Source organism: Pantherophis guttatus, chromosome 4 (genome assembly GCF_059756535.1).
Source record: "Pantherophis guttatus breed Tessera chromosome 4, ASM5975653v1, whole genome shotgun sequence".
In the NCBI taxonomy this organism is placed as follows: Eukaryota; Metazoa; Chordata; class Lepidosauria; order Squamata; family Colubridae; genus Pantherophis; species Pantherophis guttatus.
The window spans coordinates 50,545,652-50,572,248 of NC_142066.1; the positions used below are offsets into that span (position 1 = coordinate 50,545,652).

At 38.2% G+C, this 26,597-nt stretch overlaps 2 protein-coding genes across 2 annotated transcripts in view; both read left to right on the forward strand.

Moving 5' to 3' along the window:
- Nucleotides 1-3,446: 3,446 nt before the first annotated feature.
- Nucleotides 3,447-15,860, forward strand: LOC117664625 (keratin, type I cytoskeletal 14-like). Its single transcript, XM_034415737.3, has 8 exons — nucleotides 3,447-4,169; nucleotides 6,518-6,600; nucleotides 6,686-6,842; nucleotides 10,281-10,442; nucleotides 10,536-10,661; nucleotides 12,339-12,559; nucleotides 13,146-13,174; nucleotides 15,528-15,860. Exons 1-8 carry the CDS (start codon nucleotides 3,675-3,677, stop codon nucleotides 15,623-15,625), a joined length of 1,371 nt encoding a protein of 456 aa, XP_034271628.1. The 5' UTR covers nucleotides 3,447-3,674; the 3' UTR covers nucleotides 15,626-15,860.
- A 6,349-nt stretch (nucleotides 15,861-22,209) lies between these two features.
- Nucleotides 22,210-26,597, forward strand: part of LOC117664624 (keratin, type I cytoskeletal 17-like) — a 10,150-nt gene continuing 5,762 nt past the window's right edge. Inside the window, exons 1-2 of the mRNA XM_034415736.3 lie at nucleotides 22,210-22,839; nucleotides 24,852-24,934. Of these exons, the coding sequence (XP_034271627.2) occupies nucleotides 22,309-22,839; nucleotides 24,852-24,934 (614 nt within the window). The 5' untranslated portion in view covers nucleotides 22,210-22,308. The remainder of the gene's footprint in view (nucleotides 22,840-24,851; nucleotides 24,935-26,597) is intronic.

The following is a 26,597-nucleotide window of genomic DNA, read 5'->3' on the forward strand; positions in this document are numbered from 1 at the left end:
AACATTAGGACAAGGACAGTAGGCACGCTGGTGCTCTTATGCACAATTTGGTGGATTGTTGCCTTTCTTGATGAAAGAAACCTGTTAAGTTTTGTTCAGAATTTATCTCTTTCCTAGTCAGTCCCCAAACATTCTTGGGTGCAATTAAGAAAGCAAGATTCAGAATTAGGGATGCCATATTCTCCAGTAAAAGCTGAGTTGCACATTGTGTTGCACTGCAAGTCTAGATGCTGCTAATGTTAAGGAAAGAATTCAGAAAAGGGTAAATAAATCCATTATGGCTCACTTTTAAAATATGATTCACCTAGATGAGATAGAAGCTTAATGTGGTAATGATAGATATTCCTTATCACAGCTGTCATGAGCTTTGGCAATCAGTTCTGTTTTGCATTTTCCACCCCTCCACTTCATATTTGTACATATCAGCCACAGATTTCACAGATATCAGTACTTCCCGCAACATGTTTATTTCAGGAAATAATTTGAATATAAAGATTCAACTTTCCACCAGCGAACAATAATGTTAAGAACCATTTACCTTGTCCAGTTGTGCTCTTTTCTGAATTAAGGATCAGTCCATCAGGGAATGACAGTCTCTTTATGATCATTGTTGCAAAGTGTTATGCAAAGTTGTAAGTGTTTGCATCCCCCCTTTAAAAAAAAGTACATTAACAAACATTATCGGATCTTACACATTACTATTATGGGAACCTGAGATAAACACATGAATATCAAAGATGAATCAAAGTCTGCAAAGGTTGCATTTCCACTCAGTAGTCTACTCTCTCTCCCTCCCTCCCTCTCTCTCTCTCTCTCTCTCTCTCTCTCTCTCTCTCTCTCTCTCTCTCTCTCTCTCTCTCTCTATATATATATATATATATATATATATATATATTAAAGGTAAAGGTAAAGGTTCCCCGCGCACATATGTGCTAGATGTTCCTGACTCTAGGAGGCGGTGCTCATCTCCGTTTTAAAGCTGAAGAGCCAGCGCTGTCCAAAGACGTCTCTGTGGTCATGTGGCCGGCATGACTAAACACCAAAGGCACACGGAACGCTGTTACCTTCCTACCAAAGGTGGTCCCTATTTTTCTACTTGCATTTTTTACATGCTTTCAAACTGCTAGGTTAGCAGAAGCTGGAACAAGTAACGGGAGCTCACCCCATTACAGGGCACCAGGGATTCGAACTGCTGAACTGCTGACCTTTCGATTGATAAACTCAATGTCTTAGTCACTGAGCCACCATGTCCCTTCTCTCTCTATATATATACAGCTATTCTATAGAGTCATGTTTCATAACTTCAGCAACTTAATGTGTGAACTTCAACTTCTAGAAATCCCAGCCAGTAGGATGGATAGTGAATTCTGGAATTTGAAATCCACACATCTGAAGTTGCCAATTTTGAAAAAAGCTGTTTTAAATCAGGGATGGAGAGCTTAGGCTCTCCATATATGCAGAACTACACTCCCCCCAATTCTATCCATCACAGCCATCAGCAATAGACCACACATCCGTAGGGTTATATAGGCTCTTATTAAATAATAGTATTCAAATTTGAAACTGTATGCATAGAAAGGGATTTTAAATATCTGATTATTTTCATCCCCCCCCATCACTTCTTTACATTCTCCTTATTGTTAAAAGTAAATTTGGAAACAGTTACTTCTTAAAATGATAGAATGTAAACTTTAGAACAGAGTTCTCCAACCTTTCTAGGTTTGTGGACTGGTGTGTGTGTGTGGGGGGGAAGGCGATGGTTCTACGCGAGTGGCAGGCACATGCACCTGCTGCTTGTGCAAATGGAGAGCACACACATGCACACATGCTCACACACTGCTCACATGAATGGGGATGCATGCACGTGCACATGTGTTTGTTCACCACTTCCACAGCCTGGTTCTGAACGACTCAAGGCCTAGTAGTGGCCTGTGGCCTGGGGGTTGGAGACCTTTGCATTAGAAGACCCTTTACAAATCATCTAGCCCACTGTCTCTCAGCCTTGACAATGTTGAGATGTGCAAACTTCAACTCCCAGAATTCTTGTCAGTATGCTGGCTGGAGAATTCTGGGAGTTGAAGTCCACCTAATTTAAAATGGCCAAGATTGAGAAACCATAGATCTAGTCAAACTCTGAGTACAATAATAAATCCCTATGCAGCTTTCACAAATAGGCAAGAATGTAACATTTATAAACATCCCGAAAGGTTTGGGCCAATCAGGAAATAATTTATCTTCACTTTAGCAAACTAGAGATCAGATTCTGGAATGTGTTCTGTTTATCAGAATATCCAAACATAGCCTGTGGTTGCCATTGGTAAAAAGTATGCAAACTGTTCAGGCACACTCGAATCCTATTATTTTCCTACATTTAAGAATTAGCATTGAAAAACAACGAACCATTTATGTAGAACCACTTTTTCCTTTCCACTTATAGGCTGTGATCCTTAGAACAGCAGTTTCTAACCTCTCCAGCTTGGCCCGGCTGCGGGGGAGGGGGGGAAGGGGGGGAAGAGGGGATGGTTCCGTGCAAGCAATAGATGTGTGCGCATGTGTATGTGCAGCTCCGTTTGTGTGAGTGGGAGATGTGGGCGCCGCTCGCACAAATGGAGCTTCGTGTGTGAACGTGAGCGCCCACTGCTTGTGCATGTGGAGCTGTGCTCGCGCGGCCTAGTTCCGAACAGGCTGCAGATAATGGGCCCAGTGATGGGATTCAATCAGTGTAATAATCAGTTCGCTGAGGGCGCACGTGGTGCATTTGAAAACTTACTTTCTACTGCAGCCCCGGTGAGTAAAACAGCTGAGCTGCGGCAATCCACTCTGCCACGCCGATGAGGCTGGGCTTCAAACAAAGGAAATAAAGGTCAGTGGTGGGCCCTCCAAATCATCTCAGTGAATTGGTTTGCTCTCAGCTGATCATCGGAGCTACCAATTCACCCGAACTGGTCCAAATAGGCTGAATCCCACCCCTGAGTGGGCCCCAATTGCGGGGGGTGGGTGGGTGAGTTTGGAGACCCCTGCTTTAGAAGCTCTTTGCTTCAATTTCCATGGTTACTTGCCTTGAAAAGAAAACTATCGACTGGTAATTGCACAACTTACATGTATGACTTTGTCATTTAATGTACAAGGACAGAAGCAATCTGTGAAATCTGCCATCTATAAGGAAGCCTTCCGAACTGTCAACCTTCCAGATTTTGTACAAAAACTGCGAAAATCCTTAGGCTTTCTATAGACCCTCATTTCTGATGTGATGGTTCCCCCTGTGCAAGACTGCGCTTTCATTGTCTTTCCCTGGGTGCATTTCGCACATAAAAATTCCATCATGTTCAACTACACCCTTGAGCAACGCTAGTCCTGTTTCTGAGGCATACTTGAATGTTCACTTGGGGACCAAGGGGGAAACACAAAACTACCTTTTATAGGCAAGGTGTATCTGCCGGAAAGACAAATGCATGAATAGGCCACCGAGGGAAAAAAAAGTGATGATTGTAGAACTTGGCTTTGATGTCTGAGATGATGAAAGCTCTGGGGAATGCAAGGGAAAGAAAAGGCCTTTGACATAACGCCCCCACAGTGGGAATAAAAGCAGGGTGGAATGAGAGAGAACTCTTAGCTTTTCAGTCCTTTCAGAATTGAACAGAGCAGTGTTTTAGGTGGCTCCATTCCCTGGCAAGATGTCCACCATCATCAGGCACTACACTAGCACTTCCTCTTCCTCTATGAAAGGTTTTAGCGGGGAAAACCTGGTCCATTTTGGTAGAGGTTGCCATGCCCCTAGCAGTCATGGTGGAGCTGGTGGTATTTCAGTTTCTACTGCTCGCTGCCTCTCTGGGATTGGAAACACCCCAGGTGGTACTTATGGGGGCAGCAGTTACTGCAGCACCTTTGCTGGGGGCCTTGGTGGGGGCCTTAGTGGTAGTCTTGGAGGAGGATTAACTGGTGGTTTTGTGGGTGGAACTGGAAGTGATATCCTTCTGGCTGGGAAAGAGAAGGAAACCATGCAGAATCTCAATGATCGTCTGGCTGCTTATCTGGAAAAAGTGCGGGCATTGGAGGAAGCCAATTCCAGCCTGGAGGTCAAGATTAAGGAGTGGTACCAGAAGCAGGCACCTGGTCCAGACCGTGACTACAACCAATATTTCAGGATTATTGAGGACCTGAGGAGCAAGGTATGGCAAGGAAATTTCATGGGGATCTATAAACATGCCAACCCTCTGACTGTAAGTAACAAGTGCCCACAAGCACTTGTTAGCAATAGCATTGGGCAGAGTACATTTAAAAAAAAAGATATTGTAGCAGGTGAAAAGCAATTAGCAACAAGTAATTGACTCCTTTGATGGGTTCCTCTTTTTCAAATTGGTTTTAAGGGACCAGAATTTAATTGCTATGTGAATGGAGAGGGATAATGCTTTTGTTGTTAATGGAATGGAATGGAATGGAATGGAATGGAATGGAATGGAATGGAATAGAATAGAATAGAATAGAATAGAATAGAATAGAATAGACTAGACTAGACTAGACTAGACTAGACTAGACTAGACTAGAATAGAATAGAATAGAACAGAACAGAACAGAACAGAACAGAACAGAACAGAACAGAATAGAATAGAATAGAATAGAAAACAGAGTTGGAAGGGATCTTAGAAGTCTTCTAGTCCAACCCCCTACTCAGGCAAGAAACCTCAATCCATTTCAGAGAAATGGTTGTCCAATATCTTCTTAAAAGCTTCCAGTATTGGAGCATTTACAACTTCTGGAGGCAAATTGTTCCACTGATTAATTGTTCTAACTGTCAGGAAATTTTTCTTTAGTTCTAGGTTGTTTCTTTCCTTGATTAGTTTCCACCCATTGCTTCTTGTCCTGCTCTCTGGTACTTTGGAGAATAGCTTGATTCCCTCTTCTTTGTGGCAACCCCTGAGATATTGGAACACTGCTATCATATCTGCTATCACTTCTAATCTTCATTTTTTATTTTTATTCCTTGTAATTTCAGGTCAAAGTATTTCTTTCCATTGTAGATATTAAATGATTAGTCTTTTAAGTGTATATGAATATCAAATTGGTGTTATGAATGAGTCAATATTTTTGAACAAAGGTTGACTTTGAGCAGAAATGACATGGCCTGTTCATCCCACTGTGTTATGGTCTCTGTAACTCTGTGAAATCTAAAATTGTCTTTATTTAATTGTAATTAAATAAATTGTAATTAATACTGAATTATTGATTCAGTATGTTTCCAATCTACACTGAGATCATTTATTTGAAATATGAAAAAATATCTATATATGTTTTTGTATTTATTTTCTCCTTTATAACATGTTTCTAACAAATTTTCTTCAGTGTGATGCAATATTGTTCACATCAATATTTTCAATAAACATTTTTGTGCCTGCTTTTCAGGTATATACCCATGTTTGTAGACTTGCAAACTACCCTGTAAAGTCCAAAAATGTGCATATTTTCACAAAGCACTGCATTTTGGGTTACATGGATATTTGTTTTGTGTGTGTATCATTGGGACATAAATTGAAAAGTTTTCTACTTCACTCCTATTGAATATGCTAACAGTAGATTTTTTTATAATTATTTCAACATTTTAAAATACACTCTAGAAAGCTTAGAAAAACATCATAAATAAGCCATGTTTATTATAGGGGAAGTAAACAAATATTTCTGTCTAAAGTCCAGCTAAATATGGGAGAGATTGAGTGAAGACAAAAACAAAGCAAAGCTGGCTATTGAATTCTGGGAGTTGAAGTCCTCCAGGCTTAAAGTTGTCAAGATTGGAGACCCCTGTACTAAAGGGAAAGTCAACTCTGACGTGGGAGGTATAACAAATGAGACATTTTATTTATTTATTTATTTATTTATTTATTTATTTATTTATTTATTTATTTATTTATTAGTTTGATTTATATGCCGCCCTTCTCTGGAGACTCAGGGTGGCTTACAATGTGTTAAGCAATAGCCTTCATACTTTTGTATATACCTGCTTAGTAGGGCTTTTGGCCCCCCCTAAGCGGTGTTCTTTTTTATACAAAGTCAGCTTATTGCCCCCACAATCCGGGTCCTCATTTTACCTACCTCGAAAGGATGGAAGGCTGAGTCAACCTTGAGCCTAGTGAGATTTGAACTTGCAGTAATTGCAGGCAGCTGGTGCTACTTTAACAGCACTTAGTCAGCTGTGCCACCAAAGGCTCTTTTTCACGAATGAGGTGGTATTAGTCTTTCAGCTCCGGGAGAAACATTGTGAAATGATTGCTTTCACTGAACTTCCTCTGAAGTAACAGGTGAACTCAATAGCTTAGGGTGCTGATAAGACTTTTATTAAGATATGATGTTGATTTTGGAGCGTTATAGTCATAGTAGAAACTCAACTCTACTCAACATCCTAAAGAACTGAGAATTAGAGCTTTCTATGATGGGGGATAGACATTGCATTCACAGACATTTCAAATGTGAAGGTATTCCTATAGAAACTCTTGATCTCAACCAGTCATTTCTATGTTGTTTTCAGATTCTTTCTGCCACAATTGAGAATGCTGATGTCCTCTTGCAGATTGATAATGCAAAACTGACTGCTGATGATTTCAAAAACAAGTAAGTCTTTGGTGGGTTGCCATGAGGACAAATATTGTCTCTTCTACATTTTTCATCATCACTCACTCATCCCTTCTGATTTTAGGCTTGAGGCAGAACAGGCATTGCGCATGAGTGTTGAATCTGACATCAATGGTTTGCGCAATGTTCTAGATGATCTAACCTCAACCAGGATTCACCTAGAAAAGGATATTGAACTTCTCACTGAGGAGTTGCTTCACTTGAAGAAGAATCACGAAGAGGTAAGATATCCCATTGCCACCATCACATAGCATACGTATTGTTAACATGGGGAGTGTGAACTTGCAGTTAGTTTATGTGACACCTTCACAGTGAACATATACTTTATGGTAATCCAATAACATATTTGCACTCATAGCAGATAGTGCCCCATTGAGAAGTTTGCATCACAGCTATTGAACAGTTGAGTGCACACAAGTCTTTGGATTTGTGATTTTATTTGGAAAAATAAGACTTTGGCCTGATTTACACATAAACATGCTACATTTGATTTGCCTGCTCTTGACTCTTCTTTACTTGATTTGGCAACTCAAGTGTGTACAGGTAGTTCTCGATTTACAACAGTTCATTTAGTGACTGTTCAAAGGTACAACGGCACTGAAAAGAGTGACCATTTTTTTCACACTGATGACCTTTGCAGCATCTCCATAGTCATGTGATCAAAATCCAGGCAGCAACAGACTCATGATTATTGCTGTATCCCAAGGTCATGTGATCACCTTTTGTGACCTTCTGACAGGCAAAGTCAACGGGGAAGCCAGATTCACTTAACAACCGCGTGACTAACTTAACAACTGCAGCAATTCACTTAACAACTGTGGCAAGAAAGGTTGTTAAATGGGGCAAAACTCACTTAACAAATGCCTCACTGTATAATAGAAATTTTGGGCTCAATTGTGGTTGTAAGTCCAGGAGTGCTTGCATTCTGATGCCATTGAATGCATTGTGCTTCTTTCTATTTTATCTATATCACCTTGTTCACCAGCAACTAATCAAGTACTGAATTTATATGTGTGAATTGCATATAGACTAGTGGTGGGATTCAGCCAGTTCGCACCACTTTGGGAGAGCCGGTTGTTAACTTTCTGAGCAGATTGGTGAATTGGTTATTGGAAGGAATAATTAGGTCAGGGAACCGGTTGTTAAATTATTTGAATCCCACCACTGATATAGACCCTTAATTTAAATATGCAGAGACATTTTATCATACAATGTTTAACTAGTTCAGAATCCATTTTATATTTTAGTAGCAATTTATATGTATGGCCTTGATCTGGAAAGTTTGATCTAGTGCAGTCATGGTTTATGGTGAACCTTTTCAGCACCGAGTGCCGAAAAGGTCGCTCAAAAATGTCACGTGCACACACGTGCCCTTGTTGCGGCTACGCTCCGGAAAAGCTGAACTTCCAGGTCTTAGTATACATGCGCGCCTGACGATCAGCTGGCTGGTGCACGTGCATGCACTGGTTTTCGGCACTGCTGCACGCACGAAGGACAGCTAATTGTCACATGTGCATGCATGCCAGAAACCTGGAAGGTGGTGTGTGCCGAGCAAAATGGCTTTGCGTGCCACTTTGTGTGCCACTTTGGGCACACGTGCCATAGGTTCACCATCACGGATCTAGTGTTTAAGATACCAGGCTAAAAACCAGGGGACTGTGAGTTCAGTTTCTCCTTTAGGCATGAAAGCTGACTGGGTGACTTTTGGCCAGTCTTTCTCTTTTAGCCCACAACATCAGCCTCTGATGAACCAGTTTTATTTTCTTAAAGATGGCCTTGATTCCGTCAGATTAAATCTGTTATTTTTCTTAAAGTCCCTCTTTCTTTCTCCCTGAAAGAACTTTTTATTCTTCTGCTATTCGTAGGTACACCAGAAGGTAAAATCCATCTTTAAGTGAATAATTCTTACTATGTGTTTTTCTGGAGCCAGAATGCACCATATGTGTATATGTAATTATAGGTTTCTTGCTATAGTCATCCCCAGAATAAAAAAGCACTTTAGTGGAGAAGCTAGTGGTGAAAATGTTTTTTTTTAAAGTATTCCATCTTTTTATCAAGTTTTGTTTTGGAATATACCCTTTTAGATTTTTGTCTTCTTTTCTTTCTTTATATCATAAATACCTATGAAGCCCTATGAATAACTAAATCCTGTTAGCTAAGCAGGTTCCTTTTAATATTGACATCCTGTTATTTGGAATTTTATCCATTCTGTTATTCATGACAGCTTGCATGCTGATAAGATTTGAAATTTGGAAAAGCAAAGCCAACTTTGCCTTTTGAATCCTGTAAATTTATGAATTTTATTCTGTTTTCCCCCCCACTGCATATATATTTTTCTTTGCAGGTTTAAAATGTATGTCATTTGAAATAAATCAATATCTTGGGTAATACGTTAATTTTGAGAGTCATAATTCTTCCTAGGCAGGAGATTTTTAATTTTTTTCCTACTTTTCAATATATATATATTAAAAAGTCTCTACATAATTTATTATAATTATTTTGAAATATATCTTTATTGCAATTTGTCAGACACAATCCCAGATATTTCACTTTTCATTATCTGGCATCTGGATTCTTTCTGTGCAAAATCTTCTATTAATTTTGAATCCAGAAAATTCACCAAAACTTTTAGTTGTTTTCATCAGCAGTCACAACAACAAGAGCATTGGTATTGACAAAAATCATTGTCAGTCAATTGCAGACTGGGCAGCTTTACTGGGAACACTTTACATCCCGCAATGATACCTTTAACACTATCAAACATCCATACCTGCCTATCCCAGGTTCTTGTGAAGGACTAGGTGCCAAATGCAGTTTGAACATTTGGCTGATTGTGTGGCAAACCATAATAATTTATTAAATTTATATGCCACTTGACTCACAGTAATTGTGGGCAGTTTGGAATGGTTAAAATCTCTTAAAAACAAAGAACAATACAAAACACACACACACAAAACACAGGACAAAACAGCGATTATGGGAAAGAAAACCAACTCAGAGGAGAACAAGCAAAGGGAAGAAAGGAGTGGCAGCTCTCCTGGCCAAAGAGCCTATGAAAGCATTAAACACCTGCCCTTTGGAATCCCAGCAAGATGGAGGCTCTTGTTTGTTTCAGATGGCAGGCAATGCTACAGAAAAAGTGCACTTCCAGGATTCTGATAGACGGCATTGTTTAATTAATGAAACCCAGAATCTGCCAACCTAACCAGATCAAACTGGCTGGATAGACACTATGGGAGACAAGAGGTCCCTCAAATAACCAGGCACTGCTTTCCCCACACCTAAAAAGATTACTGATGCTTTATTGTTCTTGTTATGAATATATTCTAAAATATTTATCTGTTATAATCTTTTCTTTTGGGAATATAACATGTTTGATCTATATGTACTATTTTTGGAACCTCTTTGGATGTTCAACAAATATTAAGGTAAACATTTCTTTGTTTTCATCCTGGTTGCCACCCAAAGTTTCTTGGCTAGATGGGTGGCCAAGTAGACTGGATCAATAAATAAATCAATTAAGCAAAAATTAGATATCATGATGGATTGAAATCTCCATGCTAAATAAAGTAAACCAATATTACTTATTTTAGAAATAGTGTAGGTACCGATATTACTCGGGGTAATAGGAGAACTTTTCATTGGTGTTCCTCAAACAGGAAATGAGACTTCTTCAAAGCCAAATGGGTGGAGAAATCACTGTGGAAATGGATGCTGCTCCTGGTGTGGATCTGACGAAGGTCCTGGCAGAGATGCGAGAACAGTATGAGAGCTTGGCAGAGAACAACCGTAGAGATGCTGAGCAGTGGTTCTTCAGCAAGGTAGAGCTTCCTTGAGATGAACATATTCCCTTGAAAGCATATTGACTATTTTTATATGTGCACCATGACATTTCAGTGGTCCTTTCTTAACAGACTGAAGAGCTGAATCGAGAAGTTGCCATCAATACAGAACAACTGCAGAGTGGCCAATCAGAAGTCATAGAACTGCGACGCAGCCTTCAAGGACTAGAGATAGACTTGCAGGCCCAGTTTAGCACGGTACAGGAACCAGACTGCTTTTGTTTTACCCCCTCTATATTCTAAATAACAAGACTACAGTATGGTGCAAAATATGCATCTGTTTCACTGAGAGGACAGACATGCTCTTGTTTCTTCCCTGAGTTGCTCTATATTCCTATTACTTTTTCTCTTGTGAATGAAATTGCTTTTTTCTACCGCATTCTCAGCCTGTTGAGCATTCAGCTGATTTTACTGTTGAAGGTGATACAGAGTGGTACACTTATGTTGCTGCTCTCTGTTAGATATTCTTCTATTACACTCAAGCCTTTTTGGCTTCCCGATTTAAACAATTCTTTATGACATCCTCACTAAGAATGTAGCCCTAGTGTGGAAATCCAGGGAAGCTGCTGTCAGCCCTGTAAACTGGACCAGTCCATGAAAACTTTGCCAGGTAGATCAGGAACCCTTTTATTGTAAGAGCTAAATGTCTATGGAGATTCTCAGTCATCCAGGTCATGGTTGTCCCAAAGGTGCTTTTTCAAGAGTTGCCTCTCAATAAAGCACCTTTGGGACATATTGTAACAGCTAGGGAAAATGAATCTTACAAGTTTGAATTTGCTTCCTCCTCCCTCACCCAATCTTCATGTGAACCAGAGAAGGGCCTGTCTGTTTTCTCATATTAGTTTCTTGAAATTGGCTCAATCCACGCTTATCTGACTATTGCTTCGATAGTGGCTTTTCTTTCTATCCTTCAAGGCCATTCCCTATTCTCCCTCTAGCTCAAGACTTCTGGAAATTAACTGGGGCATGAAAGCTGGGGAATTCCTACCTGCTCTTTCGCTACTTCATAGTTAAAAATTTACCCACAATGTCAAACTCCTCTCTAGAGAACTTTATCCGTATTCTCTGTTCTTTCAAACAAAATTTCAAAAGCCAATTCTTTCTTTAAAGAAAACAGGTGAGGAAGAATGAGGCAGGTTTTCTTGCTGAACACTTATTTGTAGTTACTGTACATATAAGAATGATACATTTTTGACAATAGCATCAATCTACATGCAAGAAGCTCTCAGTTTCTATAGGTAAACCATTTTCAAAGAGTGTTCTGAGGCCCCCTGTGAGTAAGCTATCAAGGCAGACAGATTTCTTGTGGGGGGGGATACATTTCATCCCAGGATTCATGTTCTCTTAAGTAACACACCAGGAAACCTTGGTAGAATCTTATATTGGATTGACATATTGTGCTAAATTAGAGTTGGGCAATTGTGTTAGGCTGACAGTGTATTTGATCTTTGAATGATATTTTGGAAGTAAAACTACCAAAGGGGACAAGGCTATGACAAAGAAGTGGGTGAGGTTAGGAGAGAAAGTTACTTAAAAAAAGTAACTTAAAAAATGTCAAATGTACTGTACAATAAAGTGAAGAATGTTCTTATTCTCTTATAATACAGAGGAAAACTTAGTGGCTCTGACAGCTATTAACCAATTGTGTGGGGTGGGGGCTGCATGCACTTTTGAACTCTCTGCCACTATTATGTTAATCCACTATGAGGTTGATTTGCGTTTGGCTTCCAATAATATGTGTACCCAGCCATTTGGCTCAATAAATCATAATTTGTAACCTAGTGTTGGTTTTGCCCAGGCTGTAATGACTTGTTTATAAAAACATGACATATATATTCCTTTTTAACACTGATTCTGATTCCTCCCTCTTCCCAGAAAGCAGCATTGGAAGGGACTTTGGCAGATATAGAATCTCGTTATAGTGTTCAGCTCGCACAGATCCAGGGTCTGGTCATCAATATGGAAGAGGAACTGGCTACCTTGAGATGTGATATGGAGCGCCAGAACCATGAATATAGGATTCTCCTTGATGTCAAGACACGCCTGGAAAAGGAGATTGCCACCTACCGTCGTCTGCTGGAGGGAGAGGAAGATTAGTATGTCAAAAGGGTCCCATCATTTGTATTCAAAATGGTTAATTGGGAAAATGATGAAGGTTAGAGGTCCATCAGAGTAAGGTTCCACTGAAGGATTCACTTAAACTGTAGGGTGTCTGAAATATATTCTAATGGCTGAGTAGGACTAACAATAATTATTTAAGATGATTTTTGTAGCTTTTGCACAAGTATTTCAAACTTTTGTTAGTGCATATTGTTGATACACTAAGTTGGGCTATTGTGATTGCAATGGTTGCAAATCAAATATAATTAATGACAAAGGTGGTGCTCGAACAAGATCTTATTCTTTATCCTTTGCCTTTATTAGTCTATCAGTAGAATACTGGGCCACAGATGAAAATGTAATGACTACCATTAAAGTGGTCCAGCACTCTAAAATAGCTCCTGTAATTTTATTGTAAAGAAATTATCATGAATTAAATCAGACTTAGATCAAGTGTCATTCTTTCCGTCTTATTAAAGACTAGCAACGTTGACAATCACTTCAGTATTTGTTTTTTTTTTTTTGCATTGCTTTTTATGTTTCTCTAATTGGTCTTTTTTTGTTTTTCTTCTTTTCATGTAGTACTCCCCAGTATTCATCAGCCATAGAGGGTAAGAATCTACTGGAGATTTGATGTTTAATTAGAGTGTTGCCTGAATCTATTCTAGTTTTAAAAGTTTCCTTCTTGGAGTATCTAAATCTGCAAAATAAATAGACAAGATAATGATTCAGTTGTTCCAACCAAACCAACAGTTCACCTATCTCTCCTCACCCATACCTCCCTGCTTCAGCTCCAGACTGAGTTCCTTGCCATTGGTAAAAGATGTATCCTCACAACATTTTCTATATCTCAGGGCCAGCCTACCATTAGGTCAGGCTGAATCTGGAAAAAGGCAATCTACAAGGAATCTAGCACTTGCCAATTGCTAGGCAAATATTCTATATTACATAGAGAGAAACTAAGTGCCTACTTCCATCAGCCATAGGGCTATATTAAACTATGACCATTTCTGCTTTGACATTATCACCATCCCACTTGGCAGTCAATAGTTTGTTTGTTTGTTTTTTTGCTGTGGTATAAATGGATGGATAAGACTTGTAGAGTGAAGGTATGGTTGTAAAGTATGCCAGTTGCAGACAGACATGGGAACAGAGTTCATATCTGATAATTTCCAAAGATAGTTAAGGAGTTTAGGCATAAGGCATAGACGTACGAATCCATACTTGCCAGCTGAAAACGGAGTGGTTGCAAGATGGAATGGCGTATTGCAAATGATGAAACACTCACTGCTAGCAAATGCAGGAATGAGTAGAATATACTGGGGGAAGCCATGAACACAGCGAATTATATAATAAACAGGATATGGAGTGTTGCTATAAATGAAACTCCACATATCCTATTATACGGAAGAAAACCTTCATTGGCTCACCTAAGAACATTTGGCAGTTATGCCTGCTTACTGTATTTGCTCCTGGGTTGTCTCACGTAATCAAACTGAGTGCACTCTGACATTTCTATTGGCAACATTCTAAAGTTTCACAGCATGGGGACCTTGGACTTTGTGATCTGCACCAGTGAGCTGCAGCAGAAGGTCTGCCCATCAGGCTGCAGCTACAACTGCGCTGCTATTATTGCTCCATGCTTTCATGCTTCACACTTTCTAGCTAACATAGGCAGCCATGGAGGGCAGTCCTTTTAGTGAGGGATTCATGCTTGCAGGCAGACAAACTTTTGCTAACCTTATTTTCAAGGCACAGCACGTCAAGTTTTCTCAACTGGCAAATTGGTTACTTAATTTGAGGATAGAAGGAAAAGGTATTGAGGGTATGGGAAGATCCCCAGGTTGATTACAGCATTGTCTTTCCAGTGGCTTTAAATTTTATGCATTTGAAAAGAGATTTCAATAGAAATTTGCTCACAACTTTGCCAATTTCTATTGTTTACTCTTTTAGTTACGATTGTAAAGGCACAATTTTATGGCCTCTAAAAATATGCACCAGACTGGGTCATCTCCCTTCGTGCAGATCTATCTTTGAATCCCCTCTTTCAGACTAGATTTATATTACCTCTCCCATATCAGAGTTTTGACTCTGGTAGAAGAAAAAGAAGGGGACCAGACTGGATGCACAATGTCATTGCTTGATCAACAGGATCAAATCCTTCCTGATCCTCTTAAGACAAAGAACACTTGAGCTGATGCTGGAGATGTTTTGAGAAACTGAGAAGCCCCACTGTTGGAGTACTCTGCAAGAATGTGACGATTACGTTGCCTAAGAAAAATAGAGAGGGTTGAGTGAGAAATAGGAGAAAGAGGAGGGGGGGGAGGGTTAAAGACACATTAGGAAAAAGTTAAATAATCCCTGTTGCATTTATAAACATGCATTGCTGGGAATGTATAGGTGTTTTGTTCTCACTGGATCCAACTGGCTAACTCTAACCAACCTAAACTACTCTGCCTCTACCCTGATTATTATTATTTTATTAATTGTTTAATTAAACAGGGTGGTATAAATGCTGCCAGACTAGAAGCCTGCTGCTTAAACCAAATAGGTAGATGAAGCCTCTCGTCTTCCCCCTGCAAACAAATAGATTATCCTGAACTACTCAACCTCAGTCTAGAGAGGAAAAAGCATCCAAAAGTTATTTAATTATCAAATAATAGTATAAAAGCCTTAGAAACAGCTCCGTTTTCTGTAAGCAAAGCACTATTCTTGAAATCAACATGAGCTCTGAATCAATGCAGACCATTGTTTTTTTCTTTTCAAATGGTAATACATTCAATATAAGCACTCTGAAAAAGAAATCACTTGGATGAAACATTAGCCTTGTTACCTTTACCCCCTCCTGAAAATCCTGTTTAGTTGAGTGCTGAAGAAAAGAATGGTGGATGGTGGAATTCTTTGTCACTTTTCTATTTCCTTTTTTTGCAATTAAGTTTTGATTCCTCCTCTGTCTCCTTGCAGGATCCAAAACTACCCGTCAGATTCGCACAATTATTGAGGAGATAAAAGATGGAAAAGTGATCTCGTCCCATGAACAAGTTCATGTCTCTGGGAATTAAACCCACACAGTGAACTTATCAGCTTTTCCTTCTTTGTGAAGCTCCTCTTACTGCTAGATTCTTGCTCGGTTCTTTTTCTCCTACAATTTGAACTTCCTTTGATTTATTGCACAAACTCTAATAAAGTCTTTTCCCTTCCACTTCATTTAAAGAAAATGACTTGTTTAACAAATACCTTAAGTTTTTAAAGATCTTCATTTTAAGGTAATTGACAGAATAAAGAACTAAAACAGAATCTCTGAAATGGATTTTACTACCGAGAAAAGTTAGGCATTGTTGCCTATCTCATATTATCTTCATTCTTTGAAACCAAAAGGTACAAAAAATTATATCTATTTATAGCATCTTTTCTCTCTCCATAATTAAGTTGGATTCACTGAGTATCATGACACTGACATAAAGTTCTTGATGACTCTGGAAAATAACCAGCAGGGAAATATTTATGAATGCAAGACAATGAAACAGACAACTATATGTTCTTAATTACAACACACACCAGAATCATAATCATGGTAATATTTTTCCTAAAATGTCCCAGTTAAAACCATTGTCATGCATTTCATCAATTTAAAGTTTTAGTTTAATCCAGGGGTCAGCAACCTGTGGCTCTGGAGCCGCATGTGGCTCTTTCACCCCTCTGCTGTGGCTCCTTGTTATTCAAAATATGCGTCACAACCGGCAATGTGCGACACCCACCGGCACACAATTTATTGAGCTTTTCAACCCCTGGTAGGCCAACCATGGATAAATCCAAGAAAAGAAAAGTTTCAGAAAAAAAACAAGAATGTTTAATTCAACTACATATGCTAGTTTTGTAGCTGCTCAACAAATAGTCAGGCATGGGATGAGTTTTGTGGCTCCCGGTGTTTTCTTTTCTGTGGGAAACGGGTCCAAATGGCTCTTTGAATGTTTAAGGTTGCAGACCCCTGGTTTAATCTCACCCAATCGTGCCGGAATATCTATCCCATAAATTCTGGGAATTGTGACATCTGTAGGCACACACATATGGAAGGACACCAGTTAGGAAAGATTGCATTAGCTAGTGTAATCTTCAAATTGACCCTCTGCTTGCAAACTGAACACTTACAGTACCACTCTTGAGTAAGTCCTTCTGCAATAGAAAAACTTGTTTAATTTATTATAGGTTTAGACTGGAGCAACTTAAAAACAGTGTAAACATAATAAAAATGATACTTTCACATTGAAATATAATACCACTACAGTAATATTTTACCTAGCTTACCTAGCATACTTAGCTTGAAGCAATGGTACATTCCCCATATTTATTATACACATTCTTGCCACACTATCTGAGTTGGCTTAATACTTTCTTGGTAGTAGCTGAATTCCTGGAGAGATACCATTCATCAGAATGGACATTTCTGGCCTCAATATCCCCACAAAAAGAGAGAAAACCAAGAAAGGGGCTTAATTTAAGTGATGGTCATAACAGCATTTGGTTTTGAAAGACTTCAGCATTTAAAGTAGGAATTATAAAACTTGCCCGAGAAAATGGAATGGATACCAAGAGACCACAGAGTTAGATCTTTGATGTACTAATAGCAATATGCATTATCAAATAATGCAAATAATAAGTGTATGCAAGCAGTGGCAAGGCTAATATTTTCTGAAACATAATGTGTAGATTGAAGAGATCTTATGTTGGATTTTTTTGAAGTAAACTTTGCTTGTCAACACGTCAACGCAGGTCTTTTTTAAAAAAATGCGCCTTGGGAGAAAACAGAAAGAATGATTCATTCCTATGGTCCAAAATAATTTGCACTTTGCAGTCTGGTTGAAATGTATTTATTGGCTAGGATTCAAGATAAATAGGGATGGGTTCCAATGGCCTTTGAAAAGCAATTTTGTGGGTGGAGATCTTGGCTAAGACCATTTGTGGCAAACATTTCTCCAGGAGAAGGAGAGCTTTTCCAGCAGTTTCTTCACCTTGTCTGGTGGAATTGGAACAGTGACAGTAATATTGCTACTGAAAAAGCTCAATGAGAATCATCATTTCAAAATATTTTTTGCTTAGGATTTAACTAAAATGAGTAGACTGCAGAATGCTGAAGAGAGGAGAGTAATCACCTGATCGCCAAAGAAGGACAAAACTACTAAATCCTGTTGCAAATTGCATTAGAAATTTCTTTTCTCTTAAAAAAATGCTACAAGTCAAAAAGCAAACCATCTTTTCTCAAATGGAATGACAGTCATCCTACTAGAGAATTCTGGGAGTTGAAGTTCATACAACTTAAATTTGCCAGGGTTTGAAAAATACTGGTCTAAAATATTGTTCCTCAAGTTGGTATCTTCCAATCAAACAGAGACTATCATCCAGCCTAATGGAGGCAAGGGCCAAAAATACCCTCTTTGTAAATGGTGCAAGGAGAAATGTATATGAGAAAAGATCCCACTGTTGCTGTCATAGGCCTGTATTCCTTCATCAATGTTTTTTTGTGTCCATGAGTTATTTTGCTTATGTATCTATAACATTTATTTGCTTTATAAATTTATTTTATAAAATTTATTTGCTTTTGTCATTGATTCCATGAAGTCTTTGTTAGATAGCTGCAGGACCAAATACGTTACCAAATGTTATCACAGGATAACATTTGTATCCCTCTACAATACTACACTGTGACTATTTTATCAGAAAGTTAACACCTAGAGCAGTGTTTTTCAACCTTGGTAGCTTGAAGATGGGTGGACTTCAACTCCCAGAATCCCCCAGCCACCAGCACTGGCTGGGGGATTCTGGGAGTTGAAGTCCACCCATCTTCAAGCTACCAAAATTGAGAGACACTAACCTAGAGGGTTTGTGTAAACTACTACTGAAGTCTTCCTTTTGGACAGAATTGTTAATATGAATACAGTGATTCAGCAGTCCTTCAAGAAAGACAAGCTCAGGAAATAGGGTTATTAAGAGTCTTAAATGTACTCTGCCATTTAGGTATTGTAACAGAATCTCAAGAGCTGTCAAAACTCCACTTTATTTCAATACAATACATACTCAACAAAATCAAGGTGGATAGCTGAGTTTCTTGCTAATATTTTCTCAGAACTCAGATATATTTTCTGTTACAGCTTAACATTCTTGACATTCTTCACAGCTAAGGAAAACTTAAGGCTGCACAGTTACAGACACTTGTCAATAAGTTAACCGAACATAATGAGATTTATTTCTGTTAATGACTGAAACTCCAGTGTAAATAAGTAAGTATAAGAGTAAGAGTAGCTTGCAGATAATTTCAGATTGTCTCTCAGCCAAACCACTTTCATAACCAAGCTGTTAAGATTGATTTGTAGAATTGCATAACTTAATTGTATTACTCTAATTGCTTTATAGGAGTGGCAAGAAATTTTTCATGGTCAGGGGCTATACTTTCAAAGTATTACCTCTTTCTTTTCTTTTCTTTAGCCCTTTGGAGTAGTTTCATCTTAGGCAGGGTAGTAAGACTGCATAGTCCAAGTGGCTGGAGCCATCATTTTCTTTGTTTTTCAATTGTCAAAATGTTTTTCAAAAATTGTTTCTCAATTTTCTGTGAGGGTTTTTTTTTTTGTAGTAGCTAAAGTTTTTTTTAATTTAAAGCTTTTTGTAAGGTGCAAAAAATTTTGAAATAATAAAATCGTGAGAAATCGTACCCCCGATTATCAATGATTTGTCAGATTTTGCTGGTGCTGAACTGAAGCAGTTCAAAGTATAATAGAAGTGGGCCTAGGACCCCATGCTGCTAATTCTTGTCTTACAACAATAGCTCTTAAGTTGATGTTGGGTAAACATATACATAAATCAATGCAAAAGCATAATAACACAGATTAAAACAACCGCACAAAGAAGCACAGACTACAGATAACAGATAAAGCAAATGAACTGGAATGATATAACTTTAGACGTCATTCCAAATTAGGGTCTCTTCATTTTTGTTTGATGTTTCCAAAGATGCTACATACAGTTGCAACCCCCTCTCTACTTTCTTCCAAAGTGATTATAGATTTGTAAGTATTTGTAAGCATCAAAGGCAATTTGAGACTTTCAAGCTGGAATACAGATCCAATGAAAAGAATTGCTGGATATGAATGTGATTTATAGTTAGAACATGTCTCAACTGTCCTCAAAAGCACAGCAATTAATAATTCAAAAGTTAGCTGGTAATTCTAATAGAAAAAGAATCTGTTCGGCTTAATTATAATTCGGTACATGCTGTTGTTACAATTGTTGGTTAAAGAGGAGCCAACAAGATTGTAAAGACTTGTTTCAATCCATTTATCTTGATGTGTAATTTTAAGAAAAGAATCTCACATCCCTGGTCCCTTTGCTTCACTACTAGGATGTCTTTTCAAGCTACAGGTTTTCTTTTGCTCAGAGAGGTCCTTCTGTTCGAAGGAACCAGTACATATTATTTGGGTGGAATTGTTTGGACCTGCTTTTGAAAACAGTAAACCATTGGCAGGACATTCATAGAGTCCTTTCACACATACTTATCGCCTGGTCTTGCATGGGTGTATGTAATGGAGAATGGATTCGGAAGACCTCTAAAGAAGTCTAAAAAGAAGACCTCTAAAGAAAAACCTGGCAGATGTTATGGAATTTCACACTTAACATGTAATAATATACATGGTCTATATATTGACTATTTGTAATCAGTGGCCCCACATGTCTGTGCATTACGTCAGCTACCAAAATAAATTGGGAAATAAGACTTTCTTTCTCAAAAATCAAAGAACATTTCTAGTTATAATGGATATAGAAACAAACAAGGAAAAATGTAGAACGTACTGCTTCTTTGGCTAGGTTTTCAATCATAGGCATTTCCTCAAACCCGCCTCCCTTTATGACATGGTTTGTGATACAGCTGCTTTATCAGATAGTCTTAGTAAAAGCTTCTGGCTTCCCTCAATAAAATGTCTTCAAGGATTAGAACAAAGTGGATTTAAATTCATGGTTGAATGAGGGCATGAAACCACGGGGCACTTTCCTCTTTTTTTAACCAGGATCCTTCAGCTGTATTCCCAGAAACGATTTATATACAATGCAGAATATGAGAATCCTGGGTGTTATATCACCTTTGCAACATGGCATGGAAGCATAACATTTGGCAGCATTTCCCAACAATGTCAAATAAAGTTATGGCAAGTGTACTTTCCAGTCCTGTGCTGGTTATCAAATATATTGATGTTATAAGTTTAAACTCAAACATGAACTGAAAGACATCAAAAACAACAAACTTGGATTAGACATTAATGAAATGTTTTTTAGTTTAGTTTGCTCTCTGATATTATTTCACTTTTTACACATTTCTAGATAAAGATGGTAGAAATGATTTCAGATAGAAGAGATCTGAGAATGCGGGAGAAACCGAATCTGATGAAATGTGTTAATCCAGCATAGGATTTGGATTACTCAACTCTTAAAAATATGACTTTGAATTTCAGTGTATTCAGCCAGTTTCATGATGTGGAACTGTGGATTCCTGCACTTTACTGTCAGAAGGAGAATTTTGTTCCCTATCTTCTAGAAATATCTTTATCTATTGGATTTGGAATTGATGAAGATGGTTGAGAACTGTATTTGGACTTTTTGAAAATAAGAGCTTACCAGAATGTGGACATTTGTATATAAGCAGGAGATGAGGAATTTAAGAGTTAAAACATGTATGTAGGAGAAAGCAAAATTCATCCCTATGAATACATCATCTTGATTACTTCTTAAAGTTCATTTTCTCTCACCTGAATTTGGGTTGAAAACTAGCCACTTATAATTTTTGAGTTTAATAATCATATGCTCTCAAAAGAGCTGTCTGAAAACAGAAACTCTTGAGCAGGAAAAGCCAGGTTTCTCATTAGCCCATGTTTCTAGACATAGGGTGAGGCTATTCAGAGTTGAGACAAAATTCTCAGCCATGTTCAACCTTCTTTATCACTAATAAAATGAACAGATCCTTGATAGTTAACAATAGGGGCACTTCAGGATAATAAGACCCTCATCAGTGCCTACTTCTAACCAAGTTCTGCAAAAAGGAGTTGTGCAGAAACAGTTTTGGTCTTACACCTACCATTGTAGACTTGTAGAGTTAAGAGGAAAGCAAAGTCTATCAAGCCATATCTATTTAGAACAGCTTGTTATGCATTCTCCTAGGGTCAAGAGGCAATTGGATATTGTTTTATTGGCAGAGTTCTCATCTTACATTCCAAAGAAATCTGAAGAAGGCGAGAAATCCTAGAAGGAAGCCTAAAATGTTACACAGAGAGAGATATTTGACTTTTGATACAAGTAAAGGGAAGAACATTCAAGAGTCTTTCTTACATCCTTCTTATTGTTAAAAAGGTTCTCCTGGGTGAGGAACCTCTTTCTCTGAATAATAGATGATGATGCATCTAGGAGGAAAAACGGAGCAGTAAAATCAAAAGAAAACCCCACCCTCTCCCAAGGCATAATCTTTATGCCAGAACATGACATCAGCATGAATAAATGCGTAGAGGGAAAAGGATAGTCCTGGAAACTGACTTTGATTCCGGAGGGGAGGGGGGTGATGAAATCTTGAGGGAATGCCAAATATTTGTGTGTTTAGCAACACTTCCATCCTAGATATAAGGCAGGAATTCAGAGAAAGAGCCACTATCCCTCTCAAGCTTTTAGAATTTAACAGGGAAGTCTGTATTGTGTGGCTCTATTTTTTGGCAAAATGACCACTTCCATCAAGCAATACACTTCCTCCTCTTCCTCTAAGAAAGGGGCTTCATGCAGTTTTGGTGGAGGGTCTTCCCGTCTCTCCTCTGTCCCTTTGAGTGGAGGATGCAGAACTTCAAGTATCTATGGAGGAGCTGGTGGCATCTCTGTCTCTTCCTCTCGCTATGCGTCTGGGGTTGGCAATGCCCTCGGTGGTGGCTATGGGGGCAGCAACTACTGTAGCAGCTATGGTGGTGGTTTTGACACTGGCTTTGGTGGAAATCTTGGTATGGGCTTTGGTGGAGGCTCTGTGGGCTTTGGTGGAGGCTCTGTGGGCAGTGGTGATGTCCTTTTGACAGGAGGTGAGAAGCAAACTATGCAGAACCTCAATGATCGTTTGGCTAATTACCTGGATAAAGTGCGGGCATTAGAAGAAGCCAATACCAATTTGGAAATTAAGATCAATGAGTGGTATCAGAAGCAGGCACCTACTCCAGCCCGTGACTACAGCCACTACTTCAGAACAATTGAAGATCTGAAGAGCAAGGTATGACTCAATGCCTATTGGGTATAGGAATGAATTCTTAAGGCCAGAAAAAATAATTTGGGATTCAAAGATTCAAAACCATACTGGTTATCAATCTAGAAAAAACAAATATAATGTTCAAAGTCTTTTGTAATAACGGAATGCAAATGAAAAAGCTTGCATTATTACAATTCTCTGTGCACTTGTGCAACTCAAACCTATGTGACCTTGACACATTGTTTCCCTGTCTCTTGCAATCCTTGTAGAAATCTAAAATTGTCAGTATGTGTTTATACTCCATAGAGAACTGTAGACTGTTTTTGCGTTATTATGGTGTTAATGTGTGCTTAAAACAATAATGACAAAAAGTTCTTAGATGCATGAATCTCTAATTGGTAAAACACTTTTTGAAATATATTTTGTGCCAGGTTAATCCATATTCTATATCCATTGAGGATAAACTCTGCAGTCATATGCATTATCTAAATAAAGGTTATAAATATTGTAAATCAATATTGTAAATTTTATTTCCATTTATACTGTTTTGCAAAATTAACTTCAGTTCTGCTTATCATAGGGTGAGGGATGGAGTGATTAGGCCTACTACTCTATTTCTCCCAAAAGAAGACATCCCCTGATAATAAGCCCAATCGGGCTTTTGAGCGCATTGCAATAAGGCCAAGCGCTTATTTCAGGGTTCAAAAAAATATAAGACAGGGTCTTATTTTCAGGGAAACATGGTATTGCAAGATAAAATTCAGAACAGTCCATCTGATTTCTGATACACCAAACATGTTATTGAAGTGTTCCTAGAACTTGCAATGGGAAACCTGGATGAATGGATGCATCTGAATTAAATTTAGGTGGAACTTCTTATATATTCTTAACAATATGAGATATTTCTATGGTGGATTTTGTATAAATACTTGTAAATCATTAACTAAAAAGGACAAGGGAAGACCTAATAGATATAAAATATGTATGTACTACAAAATGTAGCTCCTGCCATAGAAATGTGATCCATCTTGCTATTGTGGGCTATGATATGAGCAAGTGACCTCTGTGCCTCCAGGATTGCTTGTCCAGGTGGTCACTATGAATAGGTAAATTGAAGATCATAAACTGGCCAAGTTTTAAATCAGGTGGATCTCAGAAAGGAAGGATGTACTTAGCTATCAATCAAATAGGCAGCGGTCCCCTGCAAGATAGAAGATGTGGATAAATGATTACCCTTGTTTGTCATGACATTTAGAATAAAGGTGATTGGTAAGGGAGAAGAAATGGTTTGTTAATTAGATTGTTCCTAAGGAAATGGCAAATGGCGTTCCAAGAAAACAGCATCGAAGAGCAGATTGCTCTAGGATATGAATTATTTAATTCCAGTTGTCTACTGATGGAAGCCTCCAGAAATCATTAAAAAGTTGCAAATGAAGTCTGTACCATTCTGAATATGAGCCTGATGATGCATACCGGATGTTACTCACATGCCAAGCTTGAATCCCTGAGAGCTCTTCAGGGCAGGGCAGGGTAGGGCTCTGATACAGCTCACCTTTTGTATAGTCTTGTCTGACGGATTCAGACTCAAGTACTGAGTAATAATAACAATGATTTTGTACCAGGATCAAATGAAGGATTAGCAGAACTCTTTGAACACTACATTTGCTAAACAAATAAAGATCAATATGACAAATGTATTAAATTTGCCTAGTGAATAGATACTTATCCTGATAAGTATCTGCTCAGATCTCTGCTTTTTTCTGTTTAATGCTTTTATTTCATGATTGCTTTTGTCCTATATACAGTTAGGATAGTGTCATAAATGGTAACAGCAATGATGGAGAATCCGTAGTCTATGTCATTGAACTATAATTTTCAACATCCCTCACTATGATATAGCCATGGTAGCTATATTACTGGGATTTGTAGATCAGCAACTTAATCACATCTTCTCTATTCCTGAGTTGGTGAATAGGATGCTGATAGAAAAACCTCTTAAGATTGCTTCTTAGTTTACCTTGTTTTTCCCCCCCTAGATTTTAGCAGCTTCCATTGACAATGCTAGTGTTCTCCTTCAGATTGACAATGCACGCTTGGCTGCTGATGACTTTAGAACCAAGTAAGATTTTGGGTTTTTTTAAATTCATGGACAAATGGAAAACAATAACGCCAGGCTCTTTTATATAGCTTGCTGAGCAGATGGAATTTTGTACACACTAAGTAACTAGATTTTGACTTCCAGATTTAAAACATAAAAATTAGATTAAAGAATGAAAAAAAAATGGATCAAAGCGGGTAGTGATACCTGAAGATTTTGTCTGGTCTCCATTGAGAATAACCAGACCTCAGTTTAATTTCTTAATCCAAGGTTAGGAACACAGCTCTCACAGGTCCCAAGCCATACTTAAAAATTCTGGATGGTCCAGGAATCTCCCAAATTAATTAATATTTAAAATGCTTAATTAAAAAAAAGTGTGGCTGCAATCCTACGAGATGCAATGCTGTTTACCTAGATCTTGAGAGATCTTGCCCTTGAACACGGAAGTCTTGCAAGATTTCATGAATATTTATGAGATTTTTGCATTGCTACATTAAGTTGTGCAAAATCTCAGGGTAAAATTGTTGGAATCTTGTAACACTTGGAGCAATACTTTTTGTTGTTGATATTGGGAACTCAGAAATCTCATGGAATCATATACTAATGCTCAGAATCTGTCAATTCCATTATATATTTCTGAGCTGAACAAGTTATCCCTTGGAATTGTACCATTCTGCTCAAAATATATGCCAAAATGCACATTTTTAGAAATGTAGATATGTGTATTTTGAGAGACAATATATTCAAAGTCATATATTTTAATCAACTTTCATGCTTTGAAGATGATTATGGATTAAACAGGACCCCTCCCCTCCCCTTCCCTTTCCTTCCCTTCCATTCTTTCCTTTTCTGGATTTGTAAGGCCACCCAATTCAGAATACTGGATTGGAATACAGTATTAAAAACAGATAAAAATAAGGTTTTAAGTCTCCCCCCCCAATAATATGGGGAAAGAGGTGACACAGAAGTGATTCCTAGGTTTCATCAGTTGACATATTTTCCCAATGGGATTTGGATCATGCCATACCTGTTAAACTGAGTGGGATTGGTAAATGCTGTTGGTGTTAGATGGTCCCTCAGGTAGCTAGGCCATGAAGCACTTGACAGATGATAACTAGTAACTTGAATTCACCGTTCACTGTTCCTAAACTAGAATTGTTACATGGACATACCAGTGATTGCTTGGGCTGCTTGGATCCTTATATGTGATTTTCAAGAACAACACCATGCACATTGTAATACTCCATGTGCAATGTGACCAAAACACAAGAGATTTGTCTGAAGACAAATCTAATCCAGACATCTAATCCAGAAAAGGGTGCAATTGTTGCACAAGATGGAACTGTACAGATGATTTCTTCACTATCGCTATCATCTGTTCTTCACATAGAAATAAAGTATAGTGGTGAGAATAATTGATCAAGAGCAAGTATTAAAAAAAAAACCCCAAGGATTACTTGTTAATTAATTTTTTTAAAAAAACAAGTATTATTGTAGCAGTTCAGTACCCTGCTGATATTCTGAAACTCTACATATAAAATTCAGGAACTTGTGACCATCCTATGTACATTTGAACTTCTTCATCTATAAGTTAAACAGGATATGATGTCTACCATGAACTAATTTTGTATAGCTAAAGATTTGTACCCTATGATTTAAACTCTTTTCTGAACAGTACTGCTTT

What these genes read in the sequence shown, in the direction of transcription:
- LOC117664625 (XM_034415737.3), top strand. Translation starts at nt 3,675, where the DNA reads ATGTCCACCATCATCAGGCACTACACTAGCACTTCCTCTTCCTCTATG. An exon ending in TTGAGGACCTGAGGAGCAAG is followed by an intron (nt 4,170 to 6,517) that starts GTATGGCAAGGA and finishes TGTTGTTTTCAG; the next exon opens with ATTCTTTCTGCCACAATTGA. An exon ending in AGCAGTGGTTCTTCAGCAAG is followed by an intron (nt 10,443 to 10,535) that starts GTAGAGCTTCCT and finishes CTTTCTTAACAG; the next exon opens with ACTGAAGAGCTGAATCGAGA.